This window comes from Microtus oregoni, unplaced genomic scaffold, assembly GCF_018167655.1.
Source record: "Microtus oregoni isolate MIOR12 unplaced genomic scaffold, Mior012 000005F_ref0000423, whole genome shotgun sequence".
Classification (NCBI taxonomy): Eukaryota; Metazoa; Chordata; class Mammalia; order Rodentia; family Cricetidae; genus Microtus; species Microtus oregoni.
In genome coordinates, this window is record NW_024543064.1 from 11,830,284 (window position 1) to 11,846,075 (window position 15,792).

Sequence of the window (15,792 nt, forward strand, 5' to 3'; positions counted from 1 at the left end):
TTAGAAAATAATCAAATTTATTCTCTCTAGGGATTGGGGAAGGAGCACCTTGAGTCCCAGGGTGCCATCCATCCTTAAATAAACAGTCAAAGGGCCACTTGCTCACTCTGCAGGCGGTGGGCAATCTGGAGCTGTGGGTGGAGTTTCTCCCAGTGTGGGCTGGCCCTCAGCCCCATCCCTAGGACGGAAGACCAGCTCTCCAGCCTGCAGCATCTGCCCAGCTGGCCATGTGCTGCCTGGCCCATACTGCTGGTAGAAGTCCGCATCTGTCTGGAACATGACCAGTGCCTGGGCTGTGTGGATCCGAACATGCTGAGCCAGGCTGTTGGCATCCAGGAACTTGTCCCCACAGGAATCACAAGCGTAGAGGATGTGGGTGTTGGGGTCTGTGGAGGTGCAGGCTGTGGTCAGGATGGGAAGGACCTTGGGTCCACCGGCGTTCATGCCCCAGACTGCCCCTCTCACCTTCTTCCTGCACCTGCTTGACAGCCTTGCTGATCTCGGCTTTCAGTACTTCTGTCTCATCAGCTGTCACCGCAGCCCCCACTGGTACCACTGTGGGCAAAGTCAGCAGGGCCTGAAGCAGAAGCGACAGGAACCTACCCCATTGTTACCACCAAGGCAAGCTGCCTGTGGCTACCCTCTGCTGCCTCTACAGTCCACACCTGTGAGCTGAGTGACCGCTGTTGCTGCCAGTGCCTCCGTGGCCAGTGTGACCATGTCATCCACAGTGACCACACTGACCTCACCACCCTCTTCTGGCTCCAGGATCTTGATGCCCGCCTTGCCCTGATGCACGGTCTTCACGTGAGAGCGCAGGTTGTCTACCCGGTTGAAGCCACGGCCACACTTGTCACACAGGTAAGGCTTCTCTCCTGGGGGGGGAGGTGAGTTACCATCCTGCCACCTGCAGACCTCCCAGGACCCAGAAGCCCCGTCTTTTCTAGCAAGTTCTCTGGCAGCCACCAGTGCTGACAGGTGCCTCAGTAGCACCCTCCTCCTGGAAGCTCCAAGGCAGGTGGAGTCCTCATTGGAACTGAACTTCAAGATTACCTGTAAAGCAAGTGTGGCACAGGGCTCCCTACCTCTCCCCCACTACCCATCGCCTCCAAAATGGGCTGGGAAGGGCTAGACAGAGGCAGGCAGCACATGCTCACCAGTGTGGATGATTATGTGCTTGGACAGGTCCCCCACATTCACAAAGGCCTTGCTACACACGCTGCACTTGTGTGGTCGGATGTTGTCATGGTGGCGAATGTGATTGGCCAACTGGCTGGACTGGACGAATCTACAGGGACACAAATCAGGGGCTTATGTTGACCCACAGGAGCCTTGATGTGTGTGTTGGGGGGCTTGGGGGGTACCCACCACTCTGGGACACAGCCTGGGACTTGGCCTCATGCTCCCTGGGGTAGGGGCAGGCCGCTACCTCTTGCCACAGCGCTCACAGACGTAGGGCTTCTCCCCCGTGTGTTGGCGCACATGGGCGATGAGGGAGCTGGCTTGAGTGAAGGCTTTGCCACACATCACACACTGGCACGGCTTCTCACCTGGGGCAGAGGCACAAGGCACTAGCACCCACTCAGCTCCCTGTGCCCCTTCCACAGCCCACACGGGGCCTCCTTACCCACCCGTGTGGATCCGTACGTGCCGCTGCAGCGCGCCTGGGTCAGCAAACTGCCGCTGACAGTGGGTGCATACGTAGGGTTTCTCCCCACTGTGGATCCGCAGGTGCCGCTTGAGGTTCCCTTTGGAAATGAGGGGCGAGACTGGTGTGCTGCACTGCCAGGGGCCCAGGGACGAGGGCGGGGAGCCAGGGTGCTCTGGGCCTACCTGAGGTGGTGAATTGCTTCCCGCACTCCCGGCACTTGAGAGGGCCATCGGCAATGTGGATCTTCAAGTGGGCCTTCAGGTTCCCCACCTGCACCCAGACAGGGGCTCAGAAGGGTCCCCTAGGAACCTGGCTTTTCCCCAAACCCTTGAACCAGGAAATAATGGACTTCGTGGTCTCTCAAAGGGGCAGAGCAGTGGAAGGAAAATGCAGCAGAACCTGCTCTAAGATGGCTTGCTCTTCAGGGTCCCATCCTAGGAGAGTCCCCAGCCACAGATACAGTGGCTGCTGTGTGCTAACCCTGGGCAGCCACCAACAGGACCCTACGGTGCTGGCTCAGGGAGGGGTGCACACCTGGTTGAACTTCTTGTCGCAATGCGGGCACTTGTGCTCCTTGTTGGTGTCGTGAGTCTCCAGGTGGCGCATCTTGGAGGTGGGGTCAGAGAAAGAGCGGCCACAGTAGTCACACTGGTAGGGTTTCTGGCCACTGTGCACCAGCTGGTGGCGCTTGAGGTTGCCTGAAGTGGTGAAGAGCTTGCCACAGTCCCCGCAGCGGTAGCGGGCCTCCCCCGAGTGCCTCTTCTTGTGCAGGTTCAGCAGGCTGATGAGCCTGTAGCTCTTGCCACACTCCTCACACCCATAGGGTTTCAACGGGCTGTGGGTCAGAAGGTGCTAGGTCATAGGAAGGGGTCTTGCAGGGTCCAGGGAGGCCCCCAGTCTGGGGGAGGCAAGGTGGGTACCTGTGTGTCTTCTCATGGGCCTTGCATGCTGCGGGGTCTGAGAAAGCCTTGCTGCATTCCCGGCACGAGAAAGGTTTCTCACCCGTGTGGATGCGGATGTGGCGTTTGAAGTTCCCCGTGTGCGTGAACTCCTTCCCGCAGTCCTGCAGGCGCAGCAGGAAGGAGTGGTGAGGGGCTGCGGAGACCCTGGAGGCACAGGGCTGGCACCGCCCAAGGCCCCGCACCTCGCACTTGTGGATGATGGAGCCATAAGCCTTGGACTCAGTGCGATCCCCATAGGTGCCTGAGCGCAGGTTCCGGCCTTCCATGCCAAGCTCCTGCCCAGAGTCTGTGCCTGCAGACTCTTCATTCTCCTCAGGGGTCTCCCCGTTCTCCAGATGCATCCCCTCTTCCTTGACTGTGGCGGGCCCTGAGACCTCTTCCTCTTGTTCCTCTTCTCCTTTGCTGGCTGGTTCCACTTCCATTTCTGCACAGAGAAGAGGGGGTACTGAGGGACCTGGCAGGGCTCAGAGTACCTTCTGGGTCTGGTCTAACTCCCTCTCCACTTCACAAATGCCTTTCTTTAGGTGACAGTGGCTCTAGGATCTGTCACCTAAGTATTTGCTACTTGGAGGATGTAAGACCTCAGGGAGATGTGTGTGGCACTATTAGCCAGTAAGTCCTTGTGAGCTTGGCTGTGGGAAGCACACACCGTGCAGTGCCCAGGGCTGAGCCCCAGGGCTACGTCAGAATGCTTCTAAACTAAGGAAACACGGAGGGGATGTGCACCCAAGACAGCTCAGGAGTCAAGAAAGAAAAAAACTCAAGTGAATGCTGTCCAAGCAGGACAGGCTAGCGGGAAGAGGGGTTCAAGAGGGCAGTGCGGTATGTGTGGCTGTGGGGAGGGCACCTTGCTCTGAGCTCTCTGACAAGGCCTCAGCTTCTGCAGCAGCCATGCCGCTCGTGGGGTCCGGCTTGAGTTCTGCAGGTGGAGGCTCCCGGGGAGCATCAGCCTTCTCCGTCTGTTCTGCACCTGAGGAGGGATGGATTGGGACTCTGTCCCGGGGCCAAATAGGTGTCTTCCATGGCTGGGAAGACCCTGCAGAACAAACTGAGCTAGACAAGAGCCAGAAAACTATCGAGCTCATGCCAACCTCCCAGCCATGAAGCCTTTGCTATTCGGGGCTGCTGGTAGGTGGTGGACAGAAGCAGCTTCCTACCGTGCATTCCCTTCTTCCAGGTAGCCAGCCCATGAGGACTAAATCACAACTCACCACTAGCTGTACTTTCTGCCTGGCCACCCCGCTCCTCTTTGAGCTCTCTGCTTGAGCCTGCGTGTGGACTGCTTCTTGCTTGGTCCAGCCTGTTCAGCATGGTGGCAGCAGCCTTCTCTTCTTTGGCTCTCTTGTCTCCTGGAGACAGAACAGGACAGAGCTGTCATTTTCCATCAAGTGTCCACTGCCAGAGGGATGAGGTGGCTCCTCTGAGTGCCGCTGGGGACTTCAGTGCTTCACTGGTTTGTTCAGGGAACACCTTATCCCAGGACACTGACTTCACAGCACCACAAGTGATGTTACCTTACACGGGCAGTAGACACGGGGTGTGTGTCAGTGCTCAGCAGGAGGGGACATGAGATCCTTTTATTGCCCATGATGGGAGTCTGCAGGCTTCTGAGGACACCCTGAGAGCCAGGGAGCTCTGGGAGGGCAGCTACAGGCGGTCAGACGAGAGCTCTGCGCCTGGGCACCTAGTGACCCACATGTGGCTCCTGCTCTCTGCTGCTCAAGGGTAGGAAAGGGCAGGAGTGGGAGGGGCCCTTTCCAGCAGGGCCTGGCCAACCTCTACCAGCACCCACAGTGACGCCAAGGTGGACAAGGAATCTGAGGCCCAGTGAGGGACAGGGCCTCTTTAACAAGCCAAGTTCCTTGACCCCTTTCAGGAACAGCCTGCCAAGGACCTTACCTTCCAGAGCTGAGGCCTCTGTATTTTCCCCAGGGCTGCTGGCCGGCTCAGCAAATGACTTGAGTGCATGGCAGGCTGTGATAATATCCTGCATCTGGAGGAAGCTGGCAACAGCCAGCACATCATCCACGTTCTCCGGGCTAAGGTTCAGCTTAGCAGTGTACATGAACTCCAACACCTGCCCCAGGCCTGTCAAGGACAGGACAGCTATCACAGATTCACTCCAGGGCCTACCAATGATCTCTCCACCAGACCGCAGAAACACATTTTGGACAGTTGAGCAGTAAGCCTCCAGCATCTGTCTGCTGGGCTAGGGACAGCTGCTAAAAAGATATGCCTGGGGACACCCCATCCCATCTAGCAGTATGACCTTCAAGACATCATCACCTGACATTTGCATGTCTGTGTCCGCATCTATAAAATGAGAGAATACCTCGTCCTGGTCATCTCAAAAACAGGTCATAGGGCTCTGGGTGGGAGCACAGACCTAGGATTGGTCCATCTTTATTTCCTTCATCCTAGCCCCAGCTAGGCCCTCATCATTTTTAACACAGCCTGTCAGCCCCAGGACTAGCCTGGCTACAGAAAGGGATGAGGAGGGCTTAGGGCCAGCCTTGCTCCATCCCTGCTAATAATGCTGGTCCCACTGCCTTTCTGCCCTGATCATATTGTGAACCTGTGTCCCTGGTTACACCACATCCAGTAAGAGATGGGATAAACTTGGTACCCATAGAGTTAGGTGGGACATGCCTGCTGGCACTGCCCTAAAAGGGCCTTGCATGGTATGAGGCTCTGGCCCCAACAGGGTACCTGCCGCATTACTGATGTCCAGATGTACCACATCCTTCTGGTCCACAAAGAGCATCTTGAAGTATTCGCTGCAAGCCGCCAGCACCGCCTTGTGGGCCTTAAAGTCAACACCATCCACCACAAAGGTGCAGTCACATAGAAGGCCCAGTTGCCGCTGCTGGTTCAGCTGCTCCAAGACACGCTGGCTGTGCTGGGGGAAATCCATGGCTGTGGAAAGCCAGAGCCTCCTGTCAGCACTGAGAAAGGATGCCAGCCCAACTCGCTGCCAACTGCCAAGCCCCAGGTGAGACTCACAGAGGAGACGGGGAGCGTTAAACAAGGGAGAGGCTTTTCCACCACAAAAGGGTAGATGATTCCAGATACTTGCTGCAAGCCAAGATAGCTCAGTCGCTCCCAAAGCTTACTCAACAGGGCAAGCTCCCCAAACCAAAAAGTACCAAGATAGCCCTAATAGCTTGTCCCCGAAGCAGAATACACAGGAAGTAATGAGCTAAGGAGTCAAGATGGCAAACACACAAAGCAATTGCTGTCTCACAAAATAGCTTAACATGTTTCACAAAGAACACACACTCTATTAGAACAAAACTCAAATGTTCAGCTTTAGGGCTCTAAGTCCAGGCGGCTCTTGCATCATCAGCTGCGGAACTCCCTTTCCTGCAGCTCCCACGGGCTCTGGGAAGCTCCCTGTCCACATAAGGCTGGGTTCTTTAGGGTGGGGATCTTACTGGGCTCTCTCCTTCCAAGGCTTTCCCACCCCGCCCTTGCTCAGTCCCTCACTCTCAGGCTCAAGGAGCTACAAGAAAGAGTGAAGTCTGCTCTTCCAGGAACCTCTAGCGCTGACTCCCAGGAGAGAGAAGTGACTCCAGCCCTGACCCAAGAGCTGCCTGGAAATCCCACAACTCCCAAGGGACTGCGCTTGGAGAAGGTCCTGGCCTGGTGCCCAATTACGAACAACACAGGTAGAACTGAGATAACATCTAAGTAGCCTCTGCCTGCCCAGCACCCCTGCAAAACCTTCTCAAGATCAGCCATCTTCTAGAGAAATAATGGTTTTTTATTTATAGAAATAAGGTGTTTTAGAACATTTCAGAATAAAACCTGGCACCCGCCGTGTGAGGCCAAAGTCCACAGAATCCCTGCATGGCTGGATCCAAGCCCTAATAGCAGCCAGCCTCCAGAACCAGGCTGCCCTGGGCAGGAGAGGGACTGGGGAACCCTGCCCCAATGCAGCAGCACTGGCTGCTCCTGACACTGGGCTGTCACTGGCCTAGAGCCTAGAGCTGCAGTGACCACATAGAGCTGGCCATCTGAAGAGAGCCAACAGAAGCCACGCCCCTTCACACCAGCACAGGCCCATTTGCCACCCTGTGGTTCCTGGAAACTTCTATGTATGTGCCGAGGCCAGAGGATGACAAGTTCCAAGCCAGTCAGAGTCACATAATAAGTCACTGTCTCAAAGAACAAGCAAATATTGGGGGTAGTTGCTGAACTAAGGTGAGGAGTCTAATGGGGAGCGTAGCAGCGCTATCAGCACAGGCAAGCTCAAGCTGGAGACCCAGCCCTGTTCCCCCAGGCCCAAGCAAGGGCACTGCTTCTGGGCCAGGCAGTGCCAACACCTACAACTACAAGGCAGCCTGCAGCAAGTTAGGCACTGGACACCTGCGGCAAAACCATTGCAAATCAGGACGCCTTGTGAAAGCACTTCTAAGCCAGTGGGGTGGCAACCTTCCTGACGTTGCAAGCTTTGATACAGTGCCGTGTGTGGTGACCCCAACCATAAAGTTATCTTCATTGTACTTCATAACTGTAACTTTGCTGTTATGAATCGTAATGTGAGTTGCAGAGGTCTTAGGTAAACCCTGTGAAAGGGTCCTTCAACCCCCACCCCCAGAAGGGTCGTGACCCACAGGTTGAGAACTGTTGCTCTAAGTCCTCAAACCCCAGAAAGAACAAATTCCCAGTGGGATCTGAGCGATGGAGGAGAGGAGAATCCCAATGCTAATGATCAGAGCACAAGACACTGAAAGGAACCTGTGTCCAGGAGCCCTTTCTGAGGTGCCCAGGAGCTAAGGGCGTGCACACAGAGGACAGAGCAGCAGGCCCACACCACACTGACCCTCGATTAGCACTGTCTTCGGAGGTGGGAAAGCCGTGGGCAGACGAGAGTCCTAGTCGCCTTCTCCACAACCACAGTGGACCACCTCCTGAGTGCAGACAGGGAGCCATCATTCCGTGTAACCCTAGTTGAGTTAGGACTCAGAGATCCACCTGCCTTTGCCTCCTAAGTGCTAGATTAAAGGTGTGCGCCACCACACCCAGCAAGTTCGGCTTCTAATAGAACGAACAAAGCACAGAAACAGGCCCAGGGCAAAGGCCTGCCACACTCTGCACGGTTTGCTAAGGATGGTGACAAGGCACATAGAGGTAGGATCCAGGAGGACCAGCACATCTCAGTCCAAACCTCAGGCTCTGAGACCCACCCTGCTCAGCCCAACAAGTCCTCCAGCAGTGGAGAAACAGCATTTGTAGAGTTGTTTCAACCTGACAGGTGTCACAGAGCCAGAATACCACACCCTGGTTACCTGCAAACCAAGCACACAGCTACCCTGGGCACCAACTTCCTTGTTGCTGCCTCAGAGATGCAAGGACTAGGGAGGAATTCTCCGGACTTGAATCCAGGGTCTGCCACTGGCTGCCAGGGGCCAGCATGTCTCCAACGGTGAAGGGGCTCAGACATTCTTTACAGGGTTAGTATCATCACTCAACTAGGCCAGAGGCACACCTTCGCACCTGGCAGCCATCGGCTAGCAGGAAGCAGACAGGCTCAAAACCCTAATCACACGGTCTCTACATCCTTTTTCCTGGGCACTCTGGATGGGACTAGATCCACCAATCAACATCCATCATTCCTTCTAAATGCAATCTGGAAAATTTCTGTAACACAATGGGAGTCACCAAAGACAACAAAGGGAGGGCGTGCTGAGCAAAGAGCCACTGGGGTAAACTTTCTCTGATGTGAGCGACTGGACTCTTAAACCATGCCCGTGCTCTTGTATGAGGCCAACTACCTGTCTGCCTGAAGTACTAGGGAGCCTGAACTGCATAGCTTCCTCTCGAAGTCAAATGGGCTCCTGTCACACAACTGAAACATGACCCAAGTTTCTGGCAGGCACTGACTACCAAGAGAGGGTGGTGCCACATCTTAGGCCAGAAAACAACACTCCCTCAAGGAGATACCCTGAGCTTGGCTGGCTCCCAGAATGGACCGGCCACTCAAGCTTCCACACAAAGAGGTCACCACTAAGTGCCACTCACCTTTCCTGATCATCCAGAAATACAAGTGGCGCACACACACACACACACACACACACACACACACACACACACCAGGGAAATAGAAGTTCACAACAGGCCACCTCTGGGAGGTTGAAATCTATGCACCCAACCCCACTACCAACCTGTCTCTTCAAGTTCAGCCTGACAGAGAAAACAATTATCAGCAAACCTGCCCTGCTAGTACAGTGCTCCTAGTCCAGCAAATGCTCAGCTTGCATGCGCAAACACACCTATCTAGAAAGCTAATCCTGCAGAGTGTGAGAGGGGACAGGGCCTTGCACAAACTTGGTAACTGACTGCTGTACCACTGCGCTGTGTTCGCAGCTCTCCCTCTTTTATATAAACATCCAGACCTATCTGCGTGGAACCTCTCCACATTTGGGCACTTCTGGACAGCGCTACCCCGACTGAGGACACGTCACCAGTCCTGAAGAACAATCCTTTCTGTCATTTGTGTTAGAAAAAACCAATTCCTTTTTTTGTTTTTGGTTTTTTTCAAGAAAAGGTTTCTTTGTGTAGCCTGAGCTGTCCTGGAACTTGCTCTGTAGACCAGGCTGGCCTCACACGCAGAGACCCACCTGCTCGTGCCTCATGAGTGCTGGGATTAAAGGTGTGCGACTCTACCACCTGGCTTGATTTATTTATTTACTGGTTTTTTTTTTTTCTCTTTTCCTTGAGCCAACACAGACTGGCCTCAGAACTCACAGTGTTCAATCCCCAGCAATGTGCAAACCTTAAGTGTTGGTACACCCCCAAAATCCTCAGCTACACAAGAGCTTGAGGCAAGCCTGGGCGACATGAGGCCCTGCCTCATAAATAAATTTAAAAAAAAAGCTGACAAAATTAAGACATTCTCAATTGGACCGCTGGGACCGCCCTGCAGCAGTGGGAGGGTTAGTCTCTGAGCCTCCAACAAAATACCGCAGCACCAAGAAGCGCTTCTCCCTGGGGGGGCTCGAGGCCCCAGTGACATTCAGCGCAGTCCTGAGTGCTGCTGAGTCACAGTGCAACTGACTCATGCTTTGGAGAAGACACCCACATCCTGCAGGGCATGTGAAACACAGTATAGGGGCTCCTCTCAAAAGGGCGCGTGGGGACAGTTGTTACCCACACCCTTTCTCTGTTTTACCACTCATAAATAATATTCATTTAAAGTTAAAGCAGCGGAAGCGGGGAGCTGAGTTGGGAGGGAGGGCATTACTCAGGGTCAGAGGCCTTCTTTTCCATCAGAAAACCATTAAGGCATCTCTAGTTGGATGTGGTGGAATGCACCTGGGATCCAGGCATCAGGAAGCAGAGGCTGGAGGATTGCTGCTAGTTCAAGCCCAGCCTGAACTACCTTGTGAAACCACAAGCCACTTCCTCTACTTTCTACAAGACCTGGTGAATGACAACTTCTCAAGAAAAAAAAAAAAACTCTGTAGGGAAATGGGGAATTACAAATTTTTCACAAAGAATGTGTCAGTTAGGAAGATTCTGGGAACAGAAATCCCAGGGGAAGCCCTGACGCTGTGAAGAGCTGCCTGCCATTGCTGAGACCACAGCTCCTAGGCCGAGCTACAGTCTGGGGCTTGGAAGCAGAGCTGGTCCTAGGGCATCAGGAACCTCCACTTCCTTGCTGTATTCCTGGGCTAACAGTGGAGGCTTTGACTCTGTAAAGATGCCATGGGAGGCCATCATTATATACATAAAAACACACTGGAACAGTGAGCCAGGACAGCCAGGAGACCAGGGGGAGCCATTGCCCACAACAGTGACAGCCAGGAGACCAGGGGGAGCCCACTGCCAGGGGCTCACTTTCCTCAACCAGATACAACACAAGAAGGCCTCAGTGCTTGAGAACCAACGGCAGTGCCACCTCCTTCCTACAAAATATAGGACTTGCACAAGCTAAGCGGTTTCATTGAGAAAGGACACAGAAGGACCATCCCACAGAGAAAAGAGACTAGTTGTCTGTGCTCAATGATTTCATTGTCCTTTAGAGCCGAATGGTATTCCGTCACACAGTTACTGCTGTTGCTACCCGGCCGAACTACATGGGAAGACCAATTACTGAAGACAACCCATGCTCTGGCTGCAGGACAGGGGAAAAGCTAGATTTGAGATTAAAGCATCCTCCCTGCTGGCCCGCCCCTCAGGGTGCCAGAAGGTGCTATGTTTGTTTTGTTTTGTTTTTTTTTTTTTTTTTTTTTTTTTTTTTTTTTTTTGGTTTTTCGAGACAGGGTTTCTCTGTGGTTTTGGAGCCTGTCCTGGAACTAGCTCTTGTAGACCAGGCTGGTCTCGAACTCACAGAGATCCGCCTGCCTCTGCCTCCCGAGTGCTGGGATTAAAAGGCGTGCGCCACCACCGCCCGCCAGAAGGTGCTATGTAGAGACTGCTGGGGAGAGCCCTTAGCAGCAGCCCTACTCAGCCTGTCCCGTGGAGTACACCACTCCCTGGCCAGGCAGGAAGTGCCCACTGGTGTAACAGTGATGAGCCTGCTAGAGGGTAACCAAAAGCTTGCTGACTGGCTGCAGTGATGCTTCACAGGGACGCATGCGTGGCACTGCCAACCTGGTCAGGATTGGAGCTGGAGAGGGCAGAGCCTACCAGGGAAGCTACAGCTGTTGTTTTACTAAGTGGATATGACATGCCCGTCGAATTGCCTTCTAAATAAGGATGTTAACCCGTAGACTGATGCTGCTGTCAGCACTGGTCAGAGAAGTTTCTTTAGGGAGGGGGCAGAATCAACTGCAGAGACTCCTAATCAGTCGGCCAGTCATAAACAGGACATCTATACCACCCTTTAAAGCATCGGAAATCATGGCAGGGGGTGGGGGGGCAGAAAGGATGTGAGCACCCGCAGGAGGGTGAGCGTTGTGGACCATGGAATTACCACACTTACAGCAGCTGTGATGACCTATGCAGGACTGGGCCCATCAACATTCTGAGATGAAGCCCAAGGGCTCAGGAGGTGGCACCCCTCTCTAAGGATCTACAAGGGGCTAATGGCTCCTAGGGGAAGGAAAAAAAGTACCCATGTTCTGGTTTTTAAAAAAACAAAACAAAAAACCCTCACCTGTGCTCCTATAAGCAACCCCAATTAAACTCACTGGGTTACGTGGGGGAGGCGTGAAAATAGAGGACTAGCTGGGAAGAAGGGGGAGAACAGGACTGGAGTGTCAAGAATGTGATGGGGAAACGTGATCAAATATACTGTGTACATGTATGGAGTGCAGGAATGAAATCATATATAATTAACATGGGGTAAAAACACTACAGTATCCAAAGGAAGGAAGTCTATGCTGAGCATATTGCTCACACCTGACTCTCAGCAGGAGGGTGAAGGCAGGAGAATCAGGAGTCAGGAGTTCCAGGCCAGGTCAGCTACATGCCGCCTATCTCAAAAGAAAAAGAACAGAGGGAGACTTCGTGGCCCTCAGTATGACTTGTGTTCTTCACATGCCAGCCCTTCCTGAGGTTTTTCCCATTAGGACTGAATAATAAGGTTCCTTCTAGGGTTAAGATTTAAATGTTAAATGAGTCAGTTCATGAGCCTGCCAGATGACACAATACACCTGAAGTAAGACAGAAATCACAGAGCGGCAACAAGATAGATCTATAAGGGTAGTGAGCAAGCTCAGAGCAATTATAAGAAAAAAAAGATCGACAATTTAAAACTCTAATGAGTTTATATCTGCGTGTGTGTCAGAAGACAACCTGTGAGGCGGCTCTTTCCACCACTGGAATCCAGGGTCAGACCCAGGCTGTGAAGCTTGTTCTCAACCCCACCCCTTCTCTTAGAGACAGAGTCCTATGCTGCCCTTGAACTCAACACTTAGCGAAGGACCATCTTGAACCTCTGACCCGCCTGCTACTTCTCAAATGTTACATGCCCAGTTTAGGCAGAATTGGAGAGCAAACCAGCGCCTCTGTGAATGCTAGGCCCAATTTCAACAGTGTCTACAGCCTGTGATAAGCATGACCTGAAATGAAGATGGGACCAGGCCTTAAAGATACCAGGAGTGAGCCGGGTGGATTAAAGTAACATGGGACGTTTGGAAGAGACTACTAGATATATGGAAACAGAACTCAGCAGGCAGGAAACCAGCTTTAAAAACAAAACAAAGGGGGGCTGGGAACATGGCTTAGTGGTTAAGAGCATTGGCTGTTCTTCTCAAGGACCTGGGTTCAATTCCCAGCACCCACATGGCAGCTCACAACTGTCTGTAACTCCAGGTCCAGGGGATATGGTACCTTCACATAGACATATATGCAGGCAAAATATCAATATATGTAAAAATAAATCTTAAAGAAAAAGGAGAGAGGGCTGGAGAGATGGCTCAGTGGTTAAGAGCATTGCCTGCTCTTCCAAAGGTCCTGAGTTCAATTCCCGGCAACCACATGGTGGCTCACAACCATCTGTAATGACATCTGATGCCCTCTTCTGGCCTGCAGACATACACACAGACAGAATATTGTATACATAATAAATAAATAAATATTTAAAAAAAAATAAAAAGGAGAGAAAATATTTAAAAATAAATAAATAATAAAGATGAACTAACCTACCACCACCCCAACGAGGTCTCATTAGATATCTCAGGTGGGTCTGGAACTCACTATATAGCCCAAGCTGGCCTCAGACTCCTGATCCTGAGATTACAGATGGGCACTACACCCAGTAGGAAGTTCTGTCAACTAAGCAAAAAGTGCTACTCACAAAAGACAAAACTGATAAATTACATGAACATTAAGGGTTTCTTTCCCAGCTGGAGAGAGGGCTCAGTGGTTAGGAGCACTGGTTGCTCTTGCAGAGGACCCTGGGTTCAGTTTATACCATCTGTAACTCCAATGCCAGGGGATCTGATGCCCTCTTTTGATCTTTGTGGGTCGCCAGGCAATGCATGTGGTACAAACACACTGGCAAAACACTCATACATAAAATAAATACACCTAAAAAATAAATCTAAAAAGGTTTTCTTTTTATCACAAAGGCAGAAGACATCCCAGTGTAAAAAGGCAAGCCAAAAATCACAAAAGCACAGTTACAACACAACTTGTCCACAGAGCAAAGGATCAGTGTGGACACAATAATCAACAACACAGTGCCTACAGAGGTCATCTGGAAAGAGGGTGGGTTAGTGCCCACAGGACACACCAAAGAGACACACTGGGCTGGCAAGACAGCTCAGCATGACGGTCCGAGTTCAGTCTTTGGAAGCTCTCAAAGGAGAGCGTCCAATCCATGAAGCTGTCCTCTGACTGCCGTACGTGCACCATGGCATGCACGTGTCCATGTTTTCACACACACACACACGCACACACACACTCACTCACTCACTTAACAGCAATGTTTGTTTTTTATTTATTTAATTTTCAAGGCAGGTTTCTCAGCTAGGCAGTGGTGGCACACACCTTTAATCCCAGCACTCGGGAGGCAGAGGTAGGTGGATCTCTGTGAGTTCGAGGTCAGCCTGGTCTACAAGAGTTAGTTCCAGGACAGGCTTGATAGCTACAGCAAAACCCTGTTTTGAAAAACTAAAAACAAAAAGCAAAACAAAAAAAATTTAAAAAAAGACAGGGTTTCTCTGTGTAACAGCTCTGGCTGCCCTAGAATTCACTCTATAGACCAGGCTGGTCTCGAACTCACAGAGATCCACCTGCCTCTGCCTTCCGAGTGCTGGGATTAAAAACATGAACCACCACCACCAGGCAACAGTAATGTTTAGAAACGTTTTCAAAAAACCAAAGAAACAAAATCTTAAAAGCTTTGGTTTACTGCAGGGCATTGGGGGTGGGTGGGCAGGGAAAATGAAGTCAAACAATGGCAGCAGCCACGGGGGTAAAATGGTCTGTGATATTATCCTGTGTAGAGCTTGAAGATGCACAAGGGACATAGAACATTTTACCCTGATAGAGCTGCTACACCAGCCAAGATGAGGCTTACGGGCTTGCACCTACGATTAATGTTTGCTTGGCTGACATACATCTCCAGTCCATTTATATACAAGTATGTGCACACACTTCTAAGTGCATACAGTTTAGACCTAGGGAGCTTTATGATTAAATGAAAAACCAGAAATAGGAGAAGATGATACCACAGAGTGGCTCGGTTGGCACTGGGTGGTCCCACTGATATACAGCCATGGTTCTTTTGCTCCCTTGTGTTCTTCAGATGTGTCTATGGCATTTCTAGGCTTGAAAGTAAAATGATGCCAACTGGTGCTGGATGGAGGAGCCTTATTTTTTATTATGGCAGCTTCTTATTTTTGTAACATGGTGATTTGGTTAAACACAATAAAGTACAGTAGTAACTGGAAAAAAAAAACCTTTTTAAAAAGACAACCAAATAGAAAAGTGGGCAAAAAATTTAAACAGCTGTTTCAGAAAAGCTGGAAGAACAACTCTCAAGGTGTGCACCACCACCTCCCAGATGTTGGCCCTATTTTACAGATGGGGAAACTGAGTCTTGACCATGACACAGCTGGCTCTCTAGAGGGAGCCATGAGGTAGGGTGGCAGAGAGCCCTCACTGTTCCTGAAGCAACATTTATCATCACTTCACTCTAAGTCTGCACACCACCTCAGCCCAGATCTCTGTGCGTCCTCCAGGATAGCCTCTGTACTGTACAGTGTATGAAGATGTGTCTCTGTATTTCTTCATCTTCCTAAATGATTGGTCTAATAAAGAGTTGAACAGCCAATAACTAGGCAGGAGAGGATAAGCAGGCCTTTCAGGGAGAGATAGGAACTCTGGGAAAGAATCTGAGGTGTCAGTCAGACTCATGGTACTGAAGGGAGGTAACGAGCAACCTGGCAGAACATAGATTAATATAAATGGGTTCATTTAAGTTTTAAGAGTTAGTTGGTGGCCGGGCGGCGGTGGTGGCTTATGCCTTTAATCCCAGAATTCAGGAGGCAGAGGCAGCAGATCTCAGTGATTTTAAGGCCAGCCTGGTCTACAAAGCAAGTCCCAGGACAGCCAGGACTGTCACACAGAGAAACCTGTCTCGAAAAACAAACAAACAAAAAAAAAAAAAGAACTAGTTGGGAACAAGCCTAAGTAAGCTAAGGCAAGCTTTCATAATGAATAAACGGTTTCCAGGTCGCTGTTGGGGAGTTGGCAGTCCAACATACGGCTGTATGTGGTCGG

The 15,792-nt window shown here is 51.5% G+C and overlaps 1 protein-coding gene across 2 annotated transcripts in view; it reads right to left on the reverse strand.

Annotated features, from left to right (window-relative positions):
• Window positions 1–15,792, reverse strand: part of Zbtb17 (zinc finger and BTB domain containing 17) — a 19,653-nt gene continuing 3,861 nt past the window's right edge. Inside the window, exons 3-16 of one of the 2 annotated variants that reach the window (XM_041651680.1) lie at window positions 5,323–5,529; window positions 4,513–4,701; window positions 3,825–3,962; window positions 3,461–3,583; window positions 2,796–3,037; window positions 2,572–2,714; window positions 2,186–2,486; window positions 1,834–1,921; window positions 1,632–1,748; window positions 1,430–1,550; window positions 1,158–1,288; window positions 666–875; window positions 466–555; window positions 1–386 (exon numbers count right to left, since the gene is read on the reverse strand). In XM_041651680.1, coding sequence (XP_041507614.1) covers window positions 103–386; window positions 466–555; window positions 666–875; window positions 1,158–1,288; window positions 1,430–1,550; window positions 1,632–1,748; window positions 1,834–1,921; window positions 2,186–2,486; window positions 2,572–2,714; window positions 2,796–3,037; window positions 3,461–3,583; window positions 3,825–3,962; window positions 4,513–4,701; window positions 5,323–5,527 — 2,382 coding nt within the window. In that variant the 5' untranslated portion in view covers window positions 5,528–5,529 and the 3' untranslated portion in view covers window positions 1–102. The remainder of the gene's footprint in view (window positions 387–465; window positions 556–665; window positions 876–1,157; window positions 1,289–1,429; window positions 1,551–1,631; window positions 1,749–1,833; window positions 1,922–2,185; window positions 2,487–2,571; window positions 2,715–2,795; window positions 3,038–3,460; window positions 3,584–3,824; window positions 3,963–4,512; window positions 4,702–5,322; window positions 5,530–15,792) is intronic. The other variant, XM_041651681.1, reaches the window with a different exon arrangement.